This window comes from Haemorhous mexicanus, chromosome 23, assembly GCF_027477595.1.
Source record: "Haemorhous mexicanus isolate bHaeMex1 chromosome 23, bHaeMex1.pri, whole genome shotgun sequence".
In the NCBI taxonomy this organism is placed as follows: Eukaryota; Metazoa; Chordata; class Aves; order Passeriformes; family Fringillidae; genus Haemorhous; species Haemorhous mexicanus.
The window spans coordinates 1,228,181-1,246,532 of NC_082363.1; the positions used below are offsets into that span (position 1 = coordinate 1,228,181).

The window sequence follows — 18,352 nt, forward strand, 5'->3', positions numbered from 1 at the left end:
GGACCGGGATCTGACCCGCCTCCCCTGACTCACAACCTCTGTGGGGGGACTCCGTGTTACCCCGCACCCCAGCAGGGCTATGCGGAGCCCCCACGCCCCACCCGACCTTGGCGACCCCCCGCCTCGATGGCGGCGCTGCGGCGGCCAGAACGCCGCTCGTGACGTCATCACCACTCGCCGGCGCGTCGCGTGGTTGCCGTGGTAACGGCGGGCCCTGCGGTCATGGAGGGCGGCGGGCGGCCCTCGGCCGCACAGGCCGTGCTCTTGGCCACCAGCACCGCCATCACCGCCCTGCTCTACTCCGTCTACCGGCAGAAGGCTCGCGTGGCCCGCGGGCTCGAGGTGGGTGTGAGGGGTGCGACGGGGGAATCCATGTACCCGGCCCCCGAGCCGCGGCCTGGTCTCGCCGGCTGAGCCGCGGCCTCTGTTTGCTCCCGCAGGGCGCTCGGAAGGTCCGGCTGGACGGGGACCTGCGGGCCGTGCTGCTGGAGGCGCCCGGACGCTGCGTGCCCTATGCAGTCATAGAAGGTAGGGTTGTGTACAAACACCAGAGGCTTATGTCCAAAAAGGAGACAGAGAAGTCCTGTAACTTTATTTAAACCAGGGGAGAGGTCATGGGCGTTTCCCAAGGGGCCTCTCAAATTACTAGAGGATGCAGCCTCCTTTTTATTCTCACTTCCCGGCCGCATTTCCCCCTCTCTTTCCCTAATGGCTGAGGCACTTGAGAGGTGCAGACTGCCTGAAATGCCTGATACCTAAGACCCCTTTCTAATGTATAACCTGTCCTCACCTTTCCTTTTCCTTTTCCTTTCACTTTCCCTTTCCCTTTCCTTTCCCTTCCCTTGTGTCAGTCAGTGGAATTCCTGTGGAATTTACGGTTCTTCCCATTGTTTTTTTTTATCTATCAGTATCTAGTTTTATCTACCAGCAGACCCACAGTTTGTTTGTAAAGACAAATCCCTCATTCCTTTCAAACAGGACCTGAAGTGGTGCCCCAGATGGGGGTGGGGGGGGCACATCCTGCACCACAGCTGCCCCTCACCTGGAGATTGCATCCCCAGCTCCTCCTCCCGTGCCCATCAGCTCATTTCCCCCTCACCATGCAGCCACAGACTCCTGACAGCAGAAAACACAGGCTCTTGGCTCTTTTGCCCCCATCTTAGAATTCTAGAATGGTTTTGGTAGAAAGAGATCTTAAAGCTCATTCAGTTCCACTCCTGCCATGGGCAGGGACACCTTCCACTAGCCCAGGTTGCTCCAAGCCTTATCCAGTCTGGACTTGGACACTTCCAGGGATGAGGCAGCCACAGCTGCTCTGGATACCCTCACCAGCCTCACAGGAAGGAGAGGATTTCTTCCTAGCAGCCCAGTGAAGCCATTCCCCATGGTTCTGTGAGTGCCAGCCCTTGTCCAGGGTTTGTTTCACGAGCCCTCACGTGGCTCTTGGGTTCCCGTTGCAGGTGTGGTGCGCTCGGTGAAAGACACGCTGAGCAGTCAGTTTGTGGAGAACTGCAAGGGGGTGGTTCAGAGGCTGACACTGCAGGAGCACAAGATGGTGTGGAACAGAACCACCCACCTCTGGTATGTGGTGCCCTTGGGGGGTCTGACAGCTTGAAATGGCCTCAGGAATGGCCAGAGTGACCAAGTGCCTCAAAGCTGGGTCCCAGAGTAGCCTCCACAGTGACAGCTGCCATAATGGGGGGTTTGGTTGATTTTTGGGCTTTCACAGAGGGACTGGAGGAGAAGAGAGCATCTAGTATCCCAACACGGGATGAAGATTGATCAGCCCCACTTTGTAACCCACCAGAGGATGGCATTTCAAAAAAAAACCCACTTCCAGAACAGAAATTAATTGGATTTGGGTGATCTCCATGCCCAGGTGTCCCAGAGCTGCTGAAACAGAGCCCAGTGATGCTGTTTGATAAGCATTTGGTAACACCAAATTGGAATGTGTGACACATGGTGCTTCTTCTCATGGGATGGTTTGTGACAGCTGGGAATGCCACAGGCAGGTGAGGAGGAAATAGGTGGGGATGGGGGTAGCCCCCACTGCTTGTGGAGCACTGAGGTGAGGGTGGAGTGGCCTCGTGCACGCCTGGACAGTGCCATGAGGGGAAAGGTGTTCTCCAGTGTAGTAGTGTGTGGCTACAGTGACGGTCCTATCCAGGGAGGCCACAACCGACAGCAGAGGAAACAGACAAGTCTCTTCGTTGTTTAGCATGAGAGTCCATTTTGTGTCCCCCACCCGGTGCAATGGCGGGGAGGAGGCAGAGGCCTAGGAGCCTGAGCAAAGCCCAGAGAGGAGAGGCACACCCCCGGGGCAGGGTTTTATCAGGTGTCCCATTGGAGGAGTCTTAGGATCAGATTACAGCCTCCTCGGAAGGGAAAGGCTCCACATTCCAGAGACCCCCATCAAAGAAACTCCACTCAGGGTGTGTCCCATCTGGCAGTCCCCAAAACCAGCAGGCCATCCCAGGCTGTGTTTCCCTTCAGGGGCAGTCAGTTCACTTCCCCCCCCTCTCCCTCCCCAGGAATGACTACGAGAAGATCATCCACCAGAGAACCAGCACCACCCCCTTTGACCTGGTCCCTGCCGAGGACGGCGCCGGCGTCACCGTCCGGGTGATGAAGCCTTTGGACGCTGCCGAGCTTGGCCTGGAGACGGTGTATGAGAAATTCCACCCCTCTGTCCAGTCCTTCACGGATGTCATCGGCCATTACATCAGCGGGGAGCGTCCCAAGGGCATCCAGGAGACGGAGCAGATGCTGAAGGTGGGCACAGCCCTGACTGGGGTGGGAGAGCTGGTCCTGGACAACGCCACCATCAAGCTGCAGCCCCCAAAGCAGGGCATGCCCTACTACCTGAGCTCCCTGGATTTCCAGTCCTTGCTGCAGAAGCAAGAGTCCAGCATGCGGTTTTGGAAAATCCTGACGGTGGTTTTCGGCTTTGCCACCTGCGCCGTGCTGTTCTTCCTGCTGCGGAAGCAGTACCGGCACCACCGGGAGCGGCAGCACCTCCGGCAGATGCAGGAGGAGTTCCGGCAGGCCCAGGAGCGCCTGGGCAGCGCCGAGGGCGGGGAGGTTCTCAAAAATGCCTGCGTGGTCTGCTTGAGCAGCACCAAATCCTGCGTTTTCCTGGAGTGTGGCCACGTCTGCTCCTGCCACGAGTGCTACCAGGCTCTTCCCGATCCCAAAAAGTGCCCAATCTGCAGGCAGGGCATCACCAGGGTGGTTCCCTTGTACAACAGTTAATTTATTGTGGTTCTCGGGTGGGAGACTTTGGATTTAAAGCTGCCACTGGCAAAGGGTTTTGTCACCTCACTGCTTGGGTGGTGGGTTTTGGGGAAGGGGAGGGAGCTTGAGGGAGCAGGTGCTTCACCGGGGGGCCAGAGCAGAGTCTGAAAAGGTGACTGGAGGCAGCAGACCAGGGCTCACGCTGTGCTATGGAGGTGTTTTTGAGAGAGATGATTCCTTGCCAAGGGTGACGTGCTTGGGGAAAGATGCAGCTTGAAGCTCCTCTGTTAAGGTTTGGACTTGAAGGGTTTGTGTCATGGTTACAGAGCCTGCAGCCCCTTACCCAGCTGATAAAAACATGGGGAAAACTGAAATAAAATGTATTAAGGGTTCTGGGAGACTGCAGAATTTCTGTGAGGCTGCCAGAGGGCTGCAAGGCCTCATGGAGCTGGAGGGGCTGTCAGAGAGATCGTACCAGGGGGTGTGAACACAGGTAGTTCTGTGATTCCCCCCAAAATGGCTTTGTCAAACCAGGGTGTGAGGATGGGGATGTGAGAGTGCTGTGGCTAATGGCTGATGGCTGTGCTTGGCTTGGCTTGGGATAGCAATTGAGGTGTGAAGTAATAAAATAGGATGAAAAGCGTGTCTGTGTCGGGTTATTCCAGGGGAGTGGTGAGGTTTGTTCTTCCTGAGGTGGACATGGTGAGTCTGGGTCATCCCAAGCCATGTTGGAGGTTGGCTGAGGGGGGGAACCTGTCCCCCCTGCACTGGACATGACAGTCACTGCTGTCCCCTCATGATACAGGTGGTGCCAAACTTCCAAACTGACACAAAAAAGGAAAATTCCCTGACACTCCTATTTTGCCATAAATCCCATATGCACCCAAGAGGGTTAATGGACCCAAAGTGCTGCTGCAGTTAGCATTTGCTGGGGAAGACAATTAGAGAAACATTCCTGGGGAATGAGGGAACCTCAAGTAGGAGCAGTTCCCCGGACTGAAGGAGCTCCTGGGCAGCCCTGCTCCAGGCAGAGCTGTCCACATCCCCCAGGCACATTTAAAAAGAAACATTCCCATCGAATGGCATTTAAAAACCCCTGAATTTACAGTGAAGATGATGGGTTGTTTCTCATTAAACATTAATCAGAGCAGCCGGCAGTGCCATTCTGGCTGTGGGGCACAAATCCACGGCTGGATTTGGAGGAGGAGCCGGTCCCTGGCGATTCCGGTGCCGGGAAAGGGCCGCGTCCCACCAGCTGTAGATGGCGGTGGCTGCCTGCAGGGCGATGCAGCCCGCGGAACAGAATCCCAGAGGGAACAGTGGAACACAGCTCAAAAAGCCACACTGCAGCCCCAAAACCCAGAAGACAGATTGAAATGGCAGAATCCCATCTGCTGGAAGAGGTGTCCCTCCTCTTCAGGGGAACGACCACCTCAGAAAGCCTCATCCCCTCACTGGGGACAGCAGGGAGGTCAGTTCCCCTCACACCAGTGCTGGACACGGCCTCGAGCCTTGGTGTTTTGCCCAGGAATGGATCATCAGGCAAAGCCCAAAAATACTCCTTGGAGGGGCTGTGCTTCCCCATTAGCCCTCGCCTCCTGTTTCCAAGCTTTCCCTGTGATATCTCGGGCGTAGCCGCAGCCTTATGTAAGAACCTGACAGCTCGGGGGCGGGCAGGAGTGCAGGGGAGAGGGGCTTGTGCAGCTCTGGGGGCTGAGGATTTCAGCAAACGAGGGCTTTGGAGATGGGAGCAGCCCCGGGACAGCGCACCCCAGCCCTGGCACCACCAGGCACCCTGTCCTTCCATTCTGGTCTGGCCCAAAATGAGCCAGGCTCCTGATTCCTGATTCCAGAGAAATCCTGTAACTCAGCCTCGCACAAACAGGTTCCTTGCTGCTGTTCTCCTGCTCTCTTTTGTGGGAGATGCACCACAGGTGCCTGAACACCCCAATATAGCTGTGGCCTGTTCCAAAATGCTATCCCCAGCCTTCCAATCACTCACTTTGCCAGGCAATAACCCCAAAGACCCACCCTGTTGTGGTGTCTGCATAGAAAACCCCACGGAAATCTCACAGTGATTCAGAAGTCCTCCTGCAGTGCCCCAGAAAAGGCTCTTGCAGGAACGGGTCCTGGGGACCCCCAGCCAAGCACACCCAATCCCCCCACGCTGCAGCCCCCCACAAAGTGCCAGAGGCCCCCAGATGGCTCTGCAGGGCACGTGAGGCTGTGCCCAGGGTTCCTGGGAGCTGGCGCTGGGCTCCCCAGGGGTGTGGAGGGGTCAGTTCCAGACTTTCCAGGAGTGGCTGGGGAGGGCTCACTCTGAACTCCCTAAACGTGCCTGTGGGGTAGTCTAGGCTCCCCAGATGTGGCTGTGGGGAAGCTCTGGGCTCCCCAAAAGTGCTCTGGGGCCACCTAAGCTCTCCAAGGGTCCTTGCAGGGCAGCTCTGGGCTCCGCGGGGATGCTGGGAACAACCCGAGGATACTCCGGGACAGCTCCGTGCTCCGCGGGGAGCCTGCGGGGCAGGCCCGGGCTCCTTGGGGATGCTCCGCGCTCCCCGGGGACGCTGCGGGGCAGGCGGCGGGGCAGTCCCGGGGATCCCCGGGGTGCGGGATCAGCCTGCGGGGCGGTGCCGCCGCCGGTGCCGGGGGCCGAGCCGGTCCCGCCCCGCCCCGCCCGGTCCCGCCTCCCGCTCCTCTATCGCCGCTGCCGCCGGAGCCGCCGCCGCCGCCGCAGCCGCGGAGCCGCGAGCAGCGCCGGCCGGGCCGGGATGTGACGGGGCGGCTGCCCCGCGCCCGCTGCGCCGCTGCCCCGGGCCCGCGGGCCCCGCGCCCCGGGAGGCTGTCGGGGGGCGGCGGCGGCGGCGGGTCCCCCCCCGCCGCCCCCATGTCGGAGGGGCCGCCCTACGGCGAGGGGCAGCTGGCGGGGGACGCGGCCGTGGGGCAGCTGCCCTTCCCCGTTCGCCTCCGCGGCGGCGACGGGCTCCTAGCCGGCGGGCAGGGCAAGCGGCCGCCCAAGCTGGGACAGATCGGTCGCAGCAAGAGAGGTGGGTGCCGGAGGGATCGGGTGCACCGGGAGCCGCCCGGGATGCGGGACACGGCCCCAGGGATGCGGCGGGATGCAGCGGGTATCACGCGGGGTGTTGGGCATCGTGTACCGGAACCTTCCCCGGGGATGCGGGATCCCGGGGACCGTCCTCAGGGACGGGGCATGATACCGGGCTCCCTGAGGATGTCGGGCATCGCGTCCCGAGGACCTTCTCCAGGTATGCAGGGCCCTGGGGACTGTCCCCGGGGACAGGGTATGGTGCACCGGGCTCCCTGAACGATGTTGGGCATCGTGTTCCTTCCCCAGGGATGGGGCATCGAGCACATTTCGGGGATGCAGGGTACCGGGAAGCGTCCCCGGGGACGAAGCATGATGCACCAGACTCCCTGCAGGATGTCAGGCATCACGTCCCAGGGACGGTCACCGGGGTGTTGGATAGCCAGGACCTTCCCTGGGGACAAGACATTGTGCCCTGGGCACTTCACCGGGTATAGGGCAGCAGGGACGTTCCTCGGGGACAGGGCACATTCCCTGGGGACCATCCGCGGGGCACAGAAGTGAGTGAACCTTTCTTGGGGACACGTCCTTTGCCAGGTGTCCCCAGGGACAGGACACCAGTGCCGGGGCGTGCGATCGTGGGGACGCTCCCTGGGGACGGGACACGGTGCCAGGTGCCCTGCGGCGGTCAGGGCCGTGTAGCTTTGCCAGCAGGCACACCAGGGATGTGGGACCCCTCCAACCCCTCCCAGGGTCACCTTGGGCGGGGGGAGCAGGCGGCACAAAATTCATCGCGCTTCTGTTTCTTTCTGCTTTCTAGTGGTTATTGAAGATGATAGAATTGATGATGTGCTGCAAAACCTCTCCGAAAAGGCCCCTCCCGGTGTTTAAAGTCTCCCTGGGGACGCTGGGCTGAGACTCGGGGTGCGGTCGGTTTACAATGGCACAGGTGCCCGGCAGAGAATAACCCCCAGCACCGCAGCGACCGCCGAGCGCCGCGAACGCCGCCCGCGCCCGCCTGCGGCCCCGCGGCTCCTCCTGCCCTCCGGAGACGCGGGAGGGGAGGGCGGCGAGCGAGCCAGAGGCCAGCCGTGAATTCAAAAATGATAATAAATTAAAATATATCTATGTAATCGGGAAAATAGTCACCTGCTTCAAACTCCCCGCCCCGAGGGATGGACGGAGGAGGCACGCCGCGGCTCTGAATTACTCGGGATCGCTTTTCTCGGGCTGATGAACCTTGTGCCGTGCTAGATCGGGGGGTAAGAGGAAAGGGGGCAGCGGGAGATCGGGGGAGCGGGGGGAACAGCCCCTGGAGTCTCCCTCCGGCCAGGGTTGTTCCCAGCGGGCACCTTGTTTACATGATTTAATCTTGCAAAAATGAATCCGTGCACTTGGATGTACCACGCTATCCCCTTCTGTATGAGTTTCTTTTTTTTTATGTTGATGTCTTTGGATGTTGGGAAATTATATAAAATAGATATATATATATATATTTAATTTTAGTCGCGTTTTAAGGTTCTCGAGGGGGAAAACCAAAACTTTTATAAAGGAAAGACCTGAAGGAAGAATTGCTGGTTTATTTTTTAAAGCTTGTACTTCTTGGTTGCTATGAGCAAAGGGACAGATTTTATATGTGTGGGGAACGGCGGGAGGGTCGCTCAGCTTTTCTAACTACCATGCAATCTGTAGTGTGGGTGATCTTGGTTTTGTTTTCTTTTTTTCCTTATATTGTGGCAGTTTCCTCTCTTTAACAGACTGTATTAAAACATATATATAAAAGAAATTATTTAATGTAATCACAAGAGTGCCAAACACTTGGAGATGCTGGAGGGCAGTGATTCCCTCCCCGAGACGAGCAGCACTCGGAGGTTTCTGCTCTTTCCAGGGCTCGGTCGATCTCTCGTGGGGTTTTCTCTGACTTCTCTTTTCTAATCTTTCTTTTTAACTATTTTGCATGATGTGCATAAAAACAAAAGGGGAAAAAAAAAGAGGGGGGGGGACAAAAAGCGCCTCTGGCGCCTGGGCTTGATTCTTGTTTCTGTTTGCGATTGACTGACAGACCTCAAGGCAGGTTTTTCTTTCCTCCTTTTCTTAAATATTGTGTATGTTGCACTTTTATCCACTACACAGGGCTATTTCTGCAATGTCCGAATAAAAAGGAAAATGAAACAAAACGGAAAAAAAATTATAAATGCGGATTTGCCGTGTTTTCCCGTGGGCTGCCAGGGCCAAACAGCATGAGCATCCATCCCCGTCCCCCCAAATAATCCCAAAATAACTAAGGAAAACCTCCCCACTTTCTAGCACAGACCCCTGTTAATCTGAATAACTAATTGTAATTCATATTTATTTGTGGGATATTTTTGTTTAATGGGAAAGCACTTCAGAGGCACAAATTTAATGGAAAAATACAACATTGGGTCCTGAGAGTGGCTGTTGGGAATGGGGAATAAAAGGTGGCTTCTCCTTCACCAGTGGGAAAAGTTGTGGAAAATGGGCATTTCCCTTCCAGTATTGCCTCCCCTCCCCCCAACCCCCAAATCCTGGTGTTAAAAAAGGCCATTATCCCTTCTGCCCATGCCACCGAGGGCATGAGCCAACCTTTGTGCCCGGGGAACAAGAATATAATCACAGATGGGAACAGGTCTAGGGGTGGGATTTTATTGCAAAGAAAATCATATATTGCAATAAAAGCAGGATGTTGCTGAGCTGGGATTTGTACAGGATGACCTGGGGGGAGATGGATTAATTTGGGGTGGCACAGGGAGCTGGGGTGTGAAGGCTGCACAATGCTCCTGTCCCCACCACCTTTGCTATTTATTGCTCCATTTTAAACCCACACAGGCTCTCCCACATCCAGGATATGATGAGGAACTTTGTTAAATTGCTCCCTTGAAAAATCCCCAATTAGTTTCAATTTTTCCCCAGCGAGTTCAGCTCTGAGGTCGTGGCTGTGTGGGTTGGATGCAGCACACACAGTTTTGGCCCCCGGATTTTCTGTGCTGGGGGAGCTGCTGCACCTCCAAACCACGAGATGGCCCCCAGAAGGGAGATTTTTTCTCACAAACTAATGGGTTTTGCCCCAGTCAGCATCTGGGGGCGAGCCCTGGGCTCTGGGAGAGCAGACATCGCCAGAGAGGAGCAAAGCATCCCACATGTGCCAAGGACACAGTGCTTGGGAGCTCCTTAGACACAAAACCATGGGCTGGATGCAGCACTGGGGTAATTAAGTTCACCAAAAAGCCCCTTTTTTTGTAAAAACCTGATCTATGGGTCTGCTAAACTCTATTTCCTACTTCATTCCATACATCAAAAGACCTCCGAGCGCTTAAACCCCCCTGAAACCCAGAGCCGTCTATGGATGCTCCGAGGATGGGGCACCGGCACAGCCTTGGGATGCCCCCAAAAACACCTGGAGGCCCGGGAGAGGCCGGTAATGATCCAGAGAAAGCCCGAAGCCAGAGGGGGAAGGGAGGCTGAAAGAAGAGGAGATTCTGCTAAATTATGAACCGCTCTTTTATATGCATCTTTCATGCACGGCGCATAAATAATGGAGCAGGAGAGCCCGGCGAGATCGCGTACGGGAGGATGCGGGATGGAGGGGCGAAGAGAGAGAGATTCACGGGGAATGGTGGGGAAAGATGCGCCCAAGAGACCGAGCCGGGCATCCCGCACGGCCGGGAGATGGTGTTCTGAAGGAGGATTTAAGGATTAAGCTGGCCCTGGGGCAGGACTTTATTGCATACATTATTTAACAGATGGCCCAACGCAGGCGGCGGCTGCCTACGGTCTCCCCGGTGACCTTGGCTGGGAGATGCCGGAGCCGGGAAGGGAGCCTGGTGCCATCACCATGCTCTGGTTACAGGGATCAGAGGGAAAAAAAAAACCAGAACCAAACCCCAGAAGCCAGCACCCAGCAGCTCCAGAGCCAAATCCCCATGGAAACTGCAAAAATCCCCACCCAACCCTGCCCATATGGGCTGCTTGTTTTGGCAGGGGTGGGAAAAAAAGGAGGAAAAAATAAGATGTATAGAAAAGAGCCATTTGCTGGTTTATTTACCGGAGGAAACTTGGCACCTTTGAAAGAGCAGGGTGCAGGAGGGACAAGCGAGGTGCAGAGGTCGCAGCGACACCCAGAAAACTTGAGAAATCCCACTCCCATGTCCAAACACACGCTTTGATCCCATTTTCCCAAGGATTTTGGTGCTTGGGGAAGGTGTTAACACAGTTGTTCCTGCAGCAAAGCCAACCCTGACCTCTTACACCCAGAACCAGGTGTATCTTCATTCACCTCTAAAGCTGCTTGTGTTCCACAGGCTTTGAGGCATCAGCCCCTGGAAACCCCCGGGCATGGCATCAGTCCTGGGGGGGCTCAGAGCAATGGACAACAATTTTGGTGCTGGATCAGTGTCCCTACCACTCACTTCCCACATCACCCAGGCAGCAACTCAGAAAAAGAAACCAAAATTGAGGGCAGTGTGTTGCAGCCAGGGCAAAGCAGAGCAGGGAGAGTGGGTGAGTCCCCCAAAGCTCTTCCCAAAAGGACGCCCATGAAGCAACTGCCCAAAATAAATATTCTCTCTTTTTTTTTTTCTTTCCCCTCCTCCATCAAAACTAGGGCATGTTAAACTAGGCCAGGACTCCTAAAGTAATTTATTTATCATGGCGGGCAGAGAGGAGGGACAGCATGGGCTGCAGAAGGGGATGCTCCATCCTGCCCCCAAATGCCGTGGGTTTGGGGAATAAAATGGGTCAGCTCTTCCCTCTTCTTCCCTTGTTGAAAATCACAATTACTCAGAAGGAAGCAGCTTTATTGACCTTTGGCGGAGAAGACTCAAAAATGGTCATTTCAACAGAATCAAACCCCTTTTGATCCGTTGGCTTGACTCTTTTCACCACTGGGGTTCATGTTTTGTACTGTGGCATTAAACAGAAAATACACTTTAGAAAAATGAAAAATGGAAAAAGACATGAAAGAAATTTTACCTTCCTTAAAAACTTGGGGTTTTTTCCTGCTTTTTAACACAAGAATGAGAAAAATCCAGTGGCTGCCCAAAACCTCTCCATCCATCCCTGCCAGGGAATGGGGCTGAGAGGGATTTGGGATGCAGCACCATCCTGCTGGATGCTCCCCCATCAGTCATGGCCTTGGAGCTTTTGGGGGGCTTTACCTTTGCCTTTGGGTGTCCCCATGGGAAGTGTGACTTCTGGTGGGATGGACCCCCAGTGCTGCTTGTTTGGGGGGCTTGGGGGGCTGCAGGTCCCCCTTTCCTGGGATCTTTGTCCCACAGCCACTAGAGGCCACTGAGGCTCTGTGCTCTCGGCTGATTTACTTAGGCAGGACATTTGCACCCAAACACATTGGCACCCAAAAGTCTGAAGCGGGCAGATCCCCAGAGGCAGCAAAGCTGGGGAAAGGCAGGGCAGGGAAGAGCTGTTCCTGAGCTCTGTTGGTGTCCCCTGGGGCATCCCCACGCTGGGACCCCACGGGGAGCAGGGGCAGTTTTCCAAATCTGGTCAAGCCACTCAGCTGCCCAGACTTGCGCTGAGCACTGGCGGGAATTTTGTGTGTCCTGCCCCAAGCTAAACATCTCCAGAGGACAGGGAAATGCTGCCCCACATGCAGCATCCTTCCTGGGCTCACCAGGAACTTTATGAGGGGTCAAGAAGACACTCCCATGATGTGGCATTCCTTACCTTGGGAATATTCTGCAAGAAAATCCCTAGATCCCTGCTGCTGCTGCCTCGGGGAGCCTGGGAGTGGAGCTGCCCGCCTCCCCAGGCTCCTCATTTTCATTTTGCCTGGAGTTAAATTTTTCTAGGATATTCTAAAAAGCCGTTCCCACTTAGGAGAGAAACATCAGACATCTTCATTTACACACCGCTCCAGGTGTCAAACTGTTGCATGACAATAACAAGTGGGAGACACCTCACCCAAAAAACGAGAGAATTTCCAGCTGCAGCCAAATGCAGCAGCAGATGCTCAGATAAAACCCAAACCTGAGAACAGCACCAGGCTCTGCAACCTGGCCAAAGCCTTCCCAGATAAACAGTCAGTGTTTGGGAGGGGGATTGTATTTTTTGGAAGGTTGGGATGTCTGTGCTGCCTCACATTTGGGTATTTTCAGACTCTTGTTGAGCAGGTGAGAATGGCCTCTGCCTTCTCAGGGCTGCTTCAGTTCCCAGCCTCACTGGCTTTGGAAGTAGATTCCCTGCCACAGATTTTTCCAAGACAATTCCTCCCCTGAGTTTTGGCAGGATGTGCCTGTGATAGCAATTGCCCTGTTAAATTCATGTTGGTAATGCAACACCAGGAATGTGAAAGAATACAAAGAAAACCAGAGGAATTTGGGCTCTCCTCATGCCACAACACCTCAATTATTAATATATATAGTACTACATTATATAATACTATATAATATTATGTAATATATATGGTATTATATAACACATACAATTTTATATATATATATATATATATATATATATATATATATATATATATATATATAATTTTTGCAGAGATAAATGTGACACCCGCACAAGCCCTTTCCTTTGCAGGTGTCCCACTCTGCTCACCCTTTCCCGGGGGCAAAGGGGAGCAGAGTGGGAACATCTCAGAGTCCCTGGAGTTTTGTGTGCACACAGCTCAAAGCATCAGACCCTTCTCAGGGTGGGGGCAATAAAAGAAAATAAAGGAAAAGAACCAAACCACAGGAATAAATCCCCAAACAAGCCATGTGACACAAGACTCCAAAATACCCGGCAGTGACTCACGGGTGTGGAGATGGGGCTGATCCAGCTCTGACTCAGCCCGGGCAGCCGGTGCAGCCTGTTTCTGTCCCCCCCACAACTCCTGTTTCCCATTTTTGCTCCAAACCTGCTCAAATATAAATAAATACTCTGTGACTAAGAGACACGTGGTGGGGCTCGGCCCGCAGCAGCCCCTTCAAGCCCCCCTAATTCCTGGTGGTTCCACAAGGGCTGGACACACCAGTATCCCACAAAAGGCAGGCCTGGGGACCACTGAAGTATTTAAAGTGTTTTTTAAAATATGTATTTTTGGAGGGGGAAACACACACACACACACACAGAGGAGATTCTTGCTGATGCCACGTCAAGGAAGCACTTGGGATTTTCCAGCTAGTTCTAATTAATTAGTATTTTCTCAGCTTAGCATCGTTTTAAACGTGAAGCACCAATTCCCATCGGTCACAGACAAGGGAAGTCGACACAGAGCAGAGCCTGCCCAGGTGGGGTGAAGCCTCACTCTGGGACACCACATTGGAGGGCAAAGGGTGCTGGTGGAGCTGGGATGAGACTCAGCTCCCACCTGGGTGCAATCCAGACCCAGCCCTTTCTAAGCCACAGCATCCTACAGCATCCCCAGAGGGGTGGGAAACCACAAGAGATGGCTGGGTTTGGGGGAGGTGCCTTAGGAAAGCTGCTCTTGGGTTATTGCCACTGGATCTGGACAAATGCATGATGGTGGAACACCCCTTATTATTTACAGCTGGGTTTAACCCTCCGCGGTGTTTGACCTTCTGGGATTCTCCGGGTTGATCCCAGCCTCATCCCAGGTTAGAACACCATCCCTGAGTCACAGGGTAAGGAAAGGCAAAAGGCAGGATCAGGATGAGACCCTGGCAGCATCCTCAGCATCCATAACCAGTTTCCATAGCAACAGGTTCAGCCCCAGATCGGCAGCAGGTGCTGGGAAGCAGGAATGAGGAGGGAGCTCGGGGGGACCCCACGAGCAGCAAAAAATAGGGTTTGGTACAGAAAATCACTTTGCAACTCAGCACCTTGGGAGCAAGGGGAGGCTGAGGCTGAGCTGTGGCCCAACACAAACCCAGGACAGCCCTTTCAGGGACACTGGGGAGCTGCCCCCATCCCACCAGCCCTGCTCGGCATGGATCCTCTTCACCCACTCCAGGGGTATCAGCATTCCCAGTTTAATTCCCAGCTGGGCAGCCAGGAGCTCTGCTGCACCCTTCCCTGGCTGTAGCCAGGAGCAAAGAACAACGAGACCCCAGAGCATCCATCCTACAGTCCTGGACGCCGGGGAACCGCACACCTGGGGAATGATCCGGAGGGGAGCCCGGACAGGGATGCTCCAGGCGTGCGGATGCCGGCGGGGCCCTCGCCCCCACCCCCGCGGCCGTGCCCCGCCCGCGGCACTGTTACACAAGGCTCCCGGCGCTTGCATAAGCGGCAGCAGCGAGTGCAGCCTGAAGGAGGGAGGAGAACTGAGCAGGAGCCACGGCCCCGAAGCCACCCCTGGGGTGGGATCCGTGGCCAGAGCCCGGATCCCACAGGTGAGTCCCGTGGGTCTGGAGCAGGGCAGGGCATCCTGCAGGCACTCCTAAACCAGGTGACACAACCCCCTGCAGCAGGACTGGCCCCATCCCTTCACCATCCTTGTGGATAGATTGAAAACAGCAGGAATTCAACCCTTAAGAGCCATAAAAATGCTGCCAGAACCCCCAAAATCAGCGAGAAGCCTGCACACCCACCCTGTGGCATCCAATACTCACCTGCTGCCACTTCCAAGCCTGGAAATGGGGTTAGTCCCAGGGGAAAACCATTTTTAAAGCCTTTTAACCAAACAGGTGCTAGGGAAGCATCTTGTGGGGCTTGGGGTCCCAGGGAGCCTCTGTGGAGCAGGACACCCCTGGGTCAGCATCAGCCCTTGGCTCCCAGTCCTGCTCTGGGGGAAACGAGCACTGCCTTCAAACCAGCACCCATCAGCACCCAGTGTGCCTTTGGCCAACCTCTGATAGTTTAGCACAGGGCAGCTCACCCTAAACCACATTGTTCATGCCCTAAAACACGTTGTTCAAGCCCTAAACCACGTTGTTCATGCCCTAAAACACGTTGTTCAAGCCCTAAAACACACTGTTTCTACCCACTGTGGTGCTTTGGATCTGGCTCAGCTCCACAGCTGTCAATGAGCACGTGGCCAGAGAGGGTTTTAAGAACCTTCAATGCCAACCAAGTCTCCTTTCCCAAGAGATTTACACCCTGTGAAGGCTTCCTTTCCAGGATTCCTAGGTGCTGTGCCTGCTGCACTGGGGCTGATGTTTTGACTCCCAACTCCTTCCCACCCCACAATCCACATTCCTTGTTTTCCTGCCCAGTGCAAAGAAAGGATTAAAAACCACAACAAAAAGCCAAGAAATCCTCTAATTTAATGAGCAGAGAAGCCCACAAACCTCTAGCTTGGCTTTTTAAGTATGAGCAATATCATATCTGTGTCTTGAGGAGATTTAATTATTTTAACAATTAAAAGGGACCTCCCCAAGAGGCTGCACATGGAGGGCATAAGCACCTGCAGGACTCATGTGTATCCCAGCCCAAACTTCCCATGGCAAAGGTAACTTTACAGGTGGCACAGAAAACCAGAAAAGGTCATTGCACAAGAGGGGATGATTCTCCTGATTTAAATACAACCCTCCAAACCCACACTGCAAAGCCACAGGCACACCCAGAGCTGAAGCAAACACTCACCAGTGACCCTTGGGTAGTGATTCTGGTTCCTTGCAGGCAAGGGGAAAAATTTGCATCCTCCTTCTTTGTAGAGGGAATGACTCTATGGGGACAGCAGCCACCCCAAAGGCACAACACTGGGACAACCAGCTCACTGGCAGGGTCAGATACTCCAGCTGTGCACCCATCCCTCCTCTGAGACACCCCCAAACCTCAGACTCTGGCCTTTTATTGCCTTTAGGATAACAAATCCCAAAATCTCAGTGCAGCTGCCCTGGGAGGGGAAACAACACAAAAGGACACAAACCCCAGGTGCTTAGAGAGCTCCAAGCCCCAAGGTGAGCATCCAACCATCTGATTGCCTCTGAAAACCATAGTTAAGGTGATTCTCAGCAGAGGACATGTGTGGCAGCCCCGAAGCCCCCCCGGAGTCTGTGTTGTGCTGGGGTGAGGCAGAACAGCGGGAGGAGCGAGGGCGATGTGTGAAATCGTGGGGAGGCCGGCAGCTATTTCTGCTCCGTGTCAGCACCCACTGACAGCAGCACCCTGGGAACACAGAGGAGTTCCAGGCCTCTTTTTTCCAAGTGAAATTCACCTGTACATGACTGTACTTCCCCATTAACCCCCAGCATTGTGAGGTGTGGACTTCACTGGTTCTGGAAGCAAAGCTGGGGGCTTGGGATCGCAGCGAGCTGCTGACACCCTTGACATCTCCATTTAGGCTCCTGAGATTCCCCCTTATCTGATGGGCAGAAGCTTCTACAAATCCCTTCTCTTTCCTTCTGCTCAGGGTCACTCTTTTTTTCCCCTAATTTCTTGGCACTTGGAGCGAGACCCAGGCAAATGCAACTGATTGTGTAACGTTTTGCTCAGAAAGCTTCTTAAACAGTCACATATTTCTATTGGATTTCCCTTGCCCTTCACTGCTGATTACTGGAGTATTTATATATAAATAGAAGCTGTCTTCCCCATAATCTGATTGTTTCTCCTAATTAACTCAGGGCTGCTTTCCTTGGGTTGCTCAGCCCTTGGGTTTTGGGGGTGCCAGCACCCAGGGGCACTCAGTGAACTCAAATGCTCCAAATTTCTGCTGAAATTGCTTTTTTAGATGGTTTTAAAGATGCAAACCCCTCCTTTCCAAACTTTATGTGCTCAGTATCGGTCCCATCCTCCCAACTCCCAGCTCAGGGAAGTGCTCAAACGTGATTTCTTCATCTTCCTCCCTCCTCACAAAACTTTCCCCTAATTCAAGGAATGTCTCGATTTGATAATTATTTTAATCATTATTACTCATCTTTCCTCTTTCTTCCCCCCCTCAAAACTTCGTCCTGGGCCTGTCAATCACTTTAATAGCTGTTTACAACCTATCATCAAGTCTTGCATAACATCCACATGACTTCACTCAGATGCCTCCGACACCCAAAAGCTGCCCCTGGGCTCTATTTCAGGAGTGAAGGAGCCCACGGCACCAACTGGCTGCATCCCCCGCCGGCATGCCCGGGGTCCTGGGATGGGGAAAATCAAAGCCAAAGACATGCCCGAAGCAAAACCATTTTGTAGTTAACACAAGACAGCCCCACGCTGCTCCTCGGTTCAGGTTTGGGGGGTGATGGTTTGTTTGGTGGGCTCACACCCCTCCCCAGCGTCGCAGGGAGATGTTGCGCCAATTTGGAGAGATCGGGAGCTGAAGGCACCCGGAGCAGCCCCTGGATGGCAGCGTGGCCTCTGCCCCCCCGCTCCCCTCTCAGCACTGGGACACACGCACACCAAACATGGCAAATTCTGTTTAAAATGTCGTTTTCTAGCGAAGTTCTCCACTCCGCGGCATCGCCCGTCGGCGGCGGGTTGGCGGGGGGACGGGGCAGAGGCGCAATCTGTGCTGGAACGGCTGCCAGCCCTTTTCCTTCGGCAGGCGACGGCTGGCTTGTGGGGCGGGGGGGGACACGACGGCTCTTTTTTTAAGCTCTCCCGTCCTCCCCCTCTCCCTCAGATTTCATAACCCTTCAAAGCACGAAAAGGCTCCTCCGGTTCCCGGCTAATGAGCCCCTGCGGAGGAGGAGCGCGGTCCCGGCAGGAGGGGAGCTCGGCAGCGCAATCTCCCCACCGCGGGTGTGACGGGGCAGGGGGGACACGGAGGGGTCTCTGCGGGATCTCGCCATAACCCCAACTTGGCCAGTTCTCTCCCCAAAACGTCCCTTGGCACGAGGCTGCCCGGGATGGGACGTCTCTCCCTTCCCTGCAGACGCTGCATGCAAGTATTTATTTACACAGCATTAAGGGGTTATTTATTAAGCCGCGGTTGACAACTGTGTTCAAACTAATTTCTCTTAATAAGGCACTTGCAGTCACCCCGGGAACAGCACGGAAGTGCCCTTCTCTAAGGAAAATACTTACTAGGGTGAAAATCCCCTTCGATGCCAAGAGGGTGCTCTGAGGGGGCCTCTGAAGATGCTGGGGCTGGAGACACCAACCCCCTTCTTGGGAGATGTGCTCCATCCCCGGAGAGGGAGTCCAGAGGGAGGAAATTGGGCTAGAAGTGTCTATTTTTTGTGATATATGTATAGATATAGAGAGGTCACCAAA

At 54.6% G+C, this 18,352-nt stretch overlaps 2 protein-coding genes across 2 annotated transcripts; both read left to right on the forward strand.

Moving 5' to 3' along the window:
* The first annotated feature begins 187 nt into the window (after positions 1-187).
* Positions 188-3,877, forward strand: MUL1 (mitochondrial E3 ubiquitin protein ligase 1). The gene is made up of 4 exons (XM_059866668.1): positions 188-342; positions 441-528; positions 1,461-1,581; positions 2,532-3,877. Exons 1-4 carry the CDS (start codon positions 223-225, stop codon positions 3,250-3,252), a joined length of 1,050 nt encoding a protein of 349 aa, XP_059722651.1. The 5' UTR covers positions 188-222; the 3' UTR covers positions 3,253-3,877.
* Positions 3,878-6,067: 2,190 nt separating this feature from the next.
* On the forward strand, positions 6,068-7,410 carry CAMK2N1 (calcium/calmodulin dependent protein kinase II inhibitor 1). Its single transcript, XM_059866744.1, has 2 exons — positions 6,068-6,278; positions 7,098-7,410. The coding sequence occupies exons 1-2, from the start codon at positions 6,119-6,121 to the stop codon at positions 7,166-7,168; spliced, it is 231 nt and encodes a 76-aa protein (XP_059722727.1). The 5' UTR covers positions 6,068-6,118; the 3' UTR covers positions 7,169-7,410.
* Positions 7,411-18,352: the final 10,942 nt, after the last annotated feature.

Bases quoted from the DNA above. Each gene is read 5' to 3' on its own strand.
- MUL1 (XM_059866668.1), top strand. From the start codon at position 223: ATGGAGGGCGGCGGGCGGCCCTCGGCCGCACAGGCCGTGCTCTTGGCC. The intron at 343-440 runs GTGGGTGTGAGG...TTGCTCCCGCAG, and splicing joins GCGTGGCCCGCGGGCTCGAG to GGCGCTCGGAAGGTCCGGCT. The intron at 1,582-2,531 runs GTATGTGGTGCC...CTCCCTCCCCAG, and splicing joins AACAGAACCACCCACCTCTG to GAATGACTACGAGAAGATCA.
- CAMK2N1 (XM_059866744.1), top strand. From the start codon at position 6,119: ATGTCGGAGGGGCCGCCCTACGGCGAGGGGCAGCTGGCGGGGGACGCG. The intron at 6,279-7,097 runs GTGGGTGCCGGA...TCTGCTTTCTAG, and splicing joins GATCGGTCGCAGCAAGAGAG to TGGTTATTGAAGATGATAGA.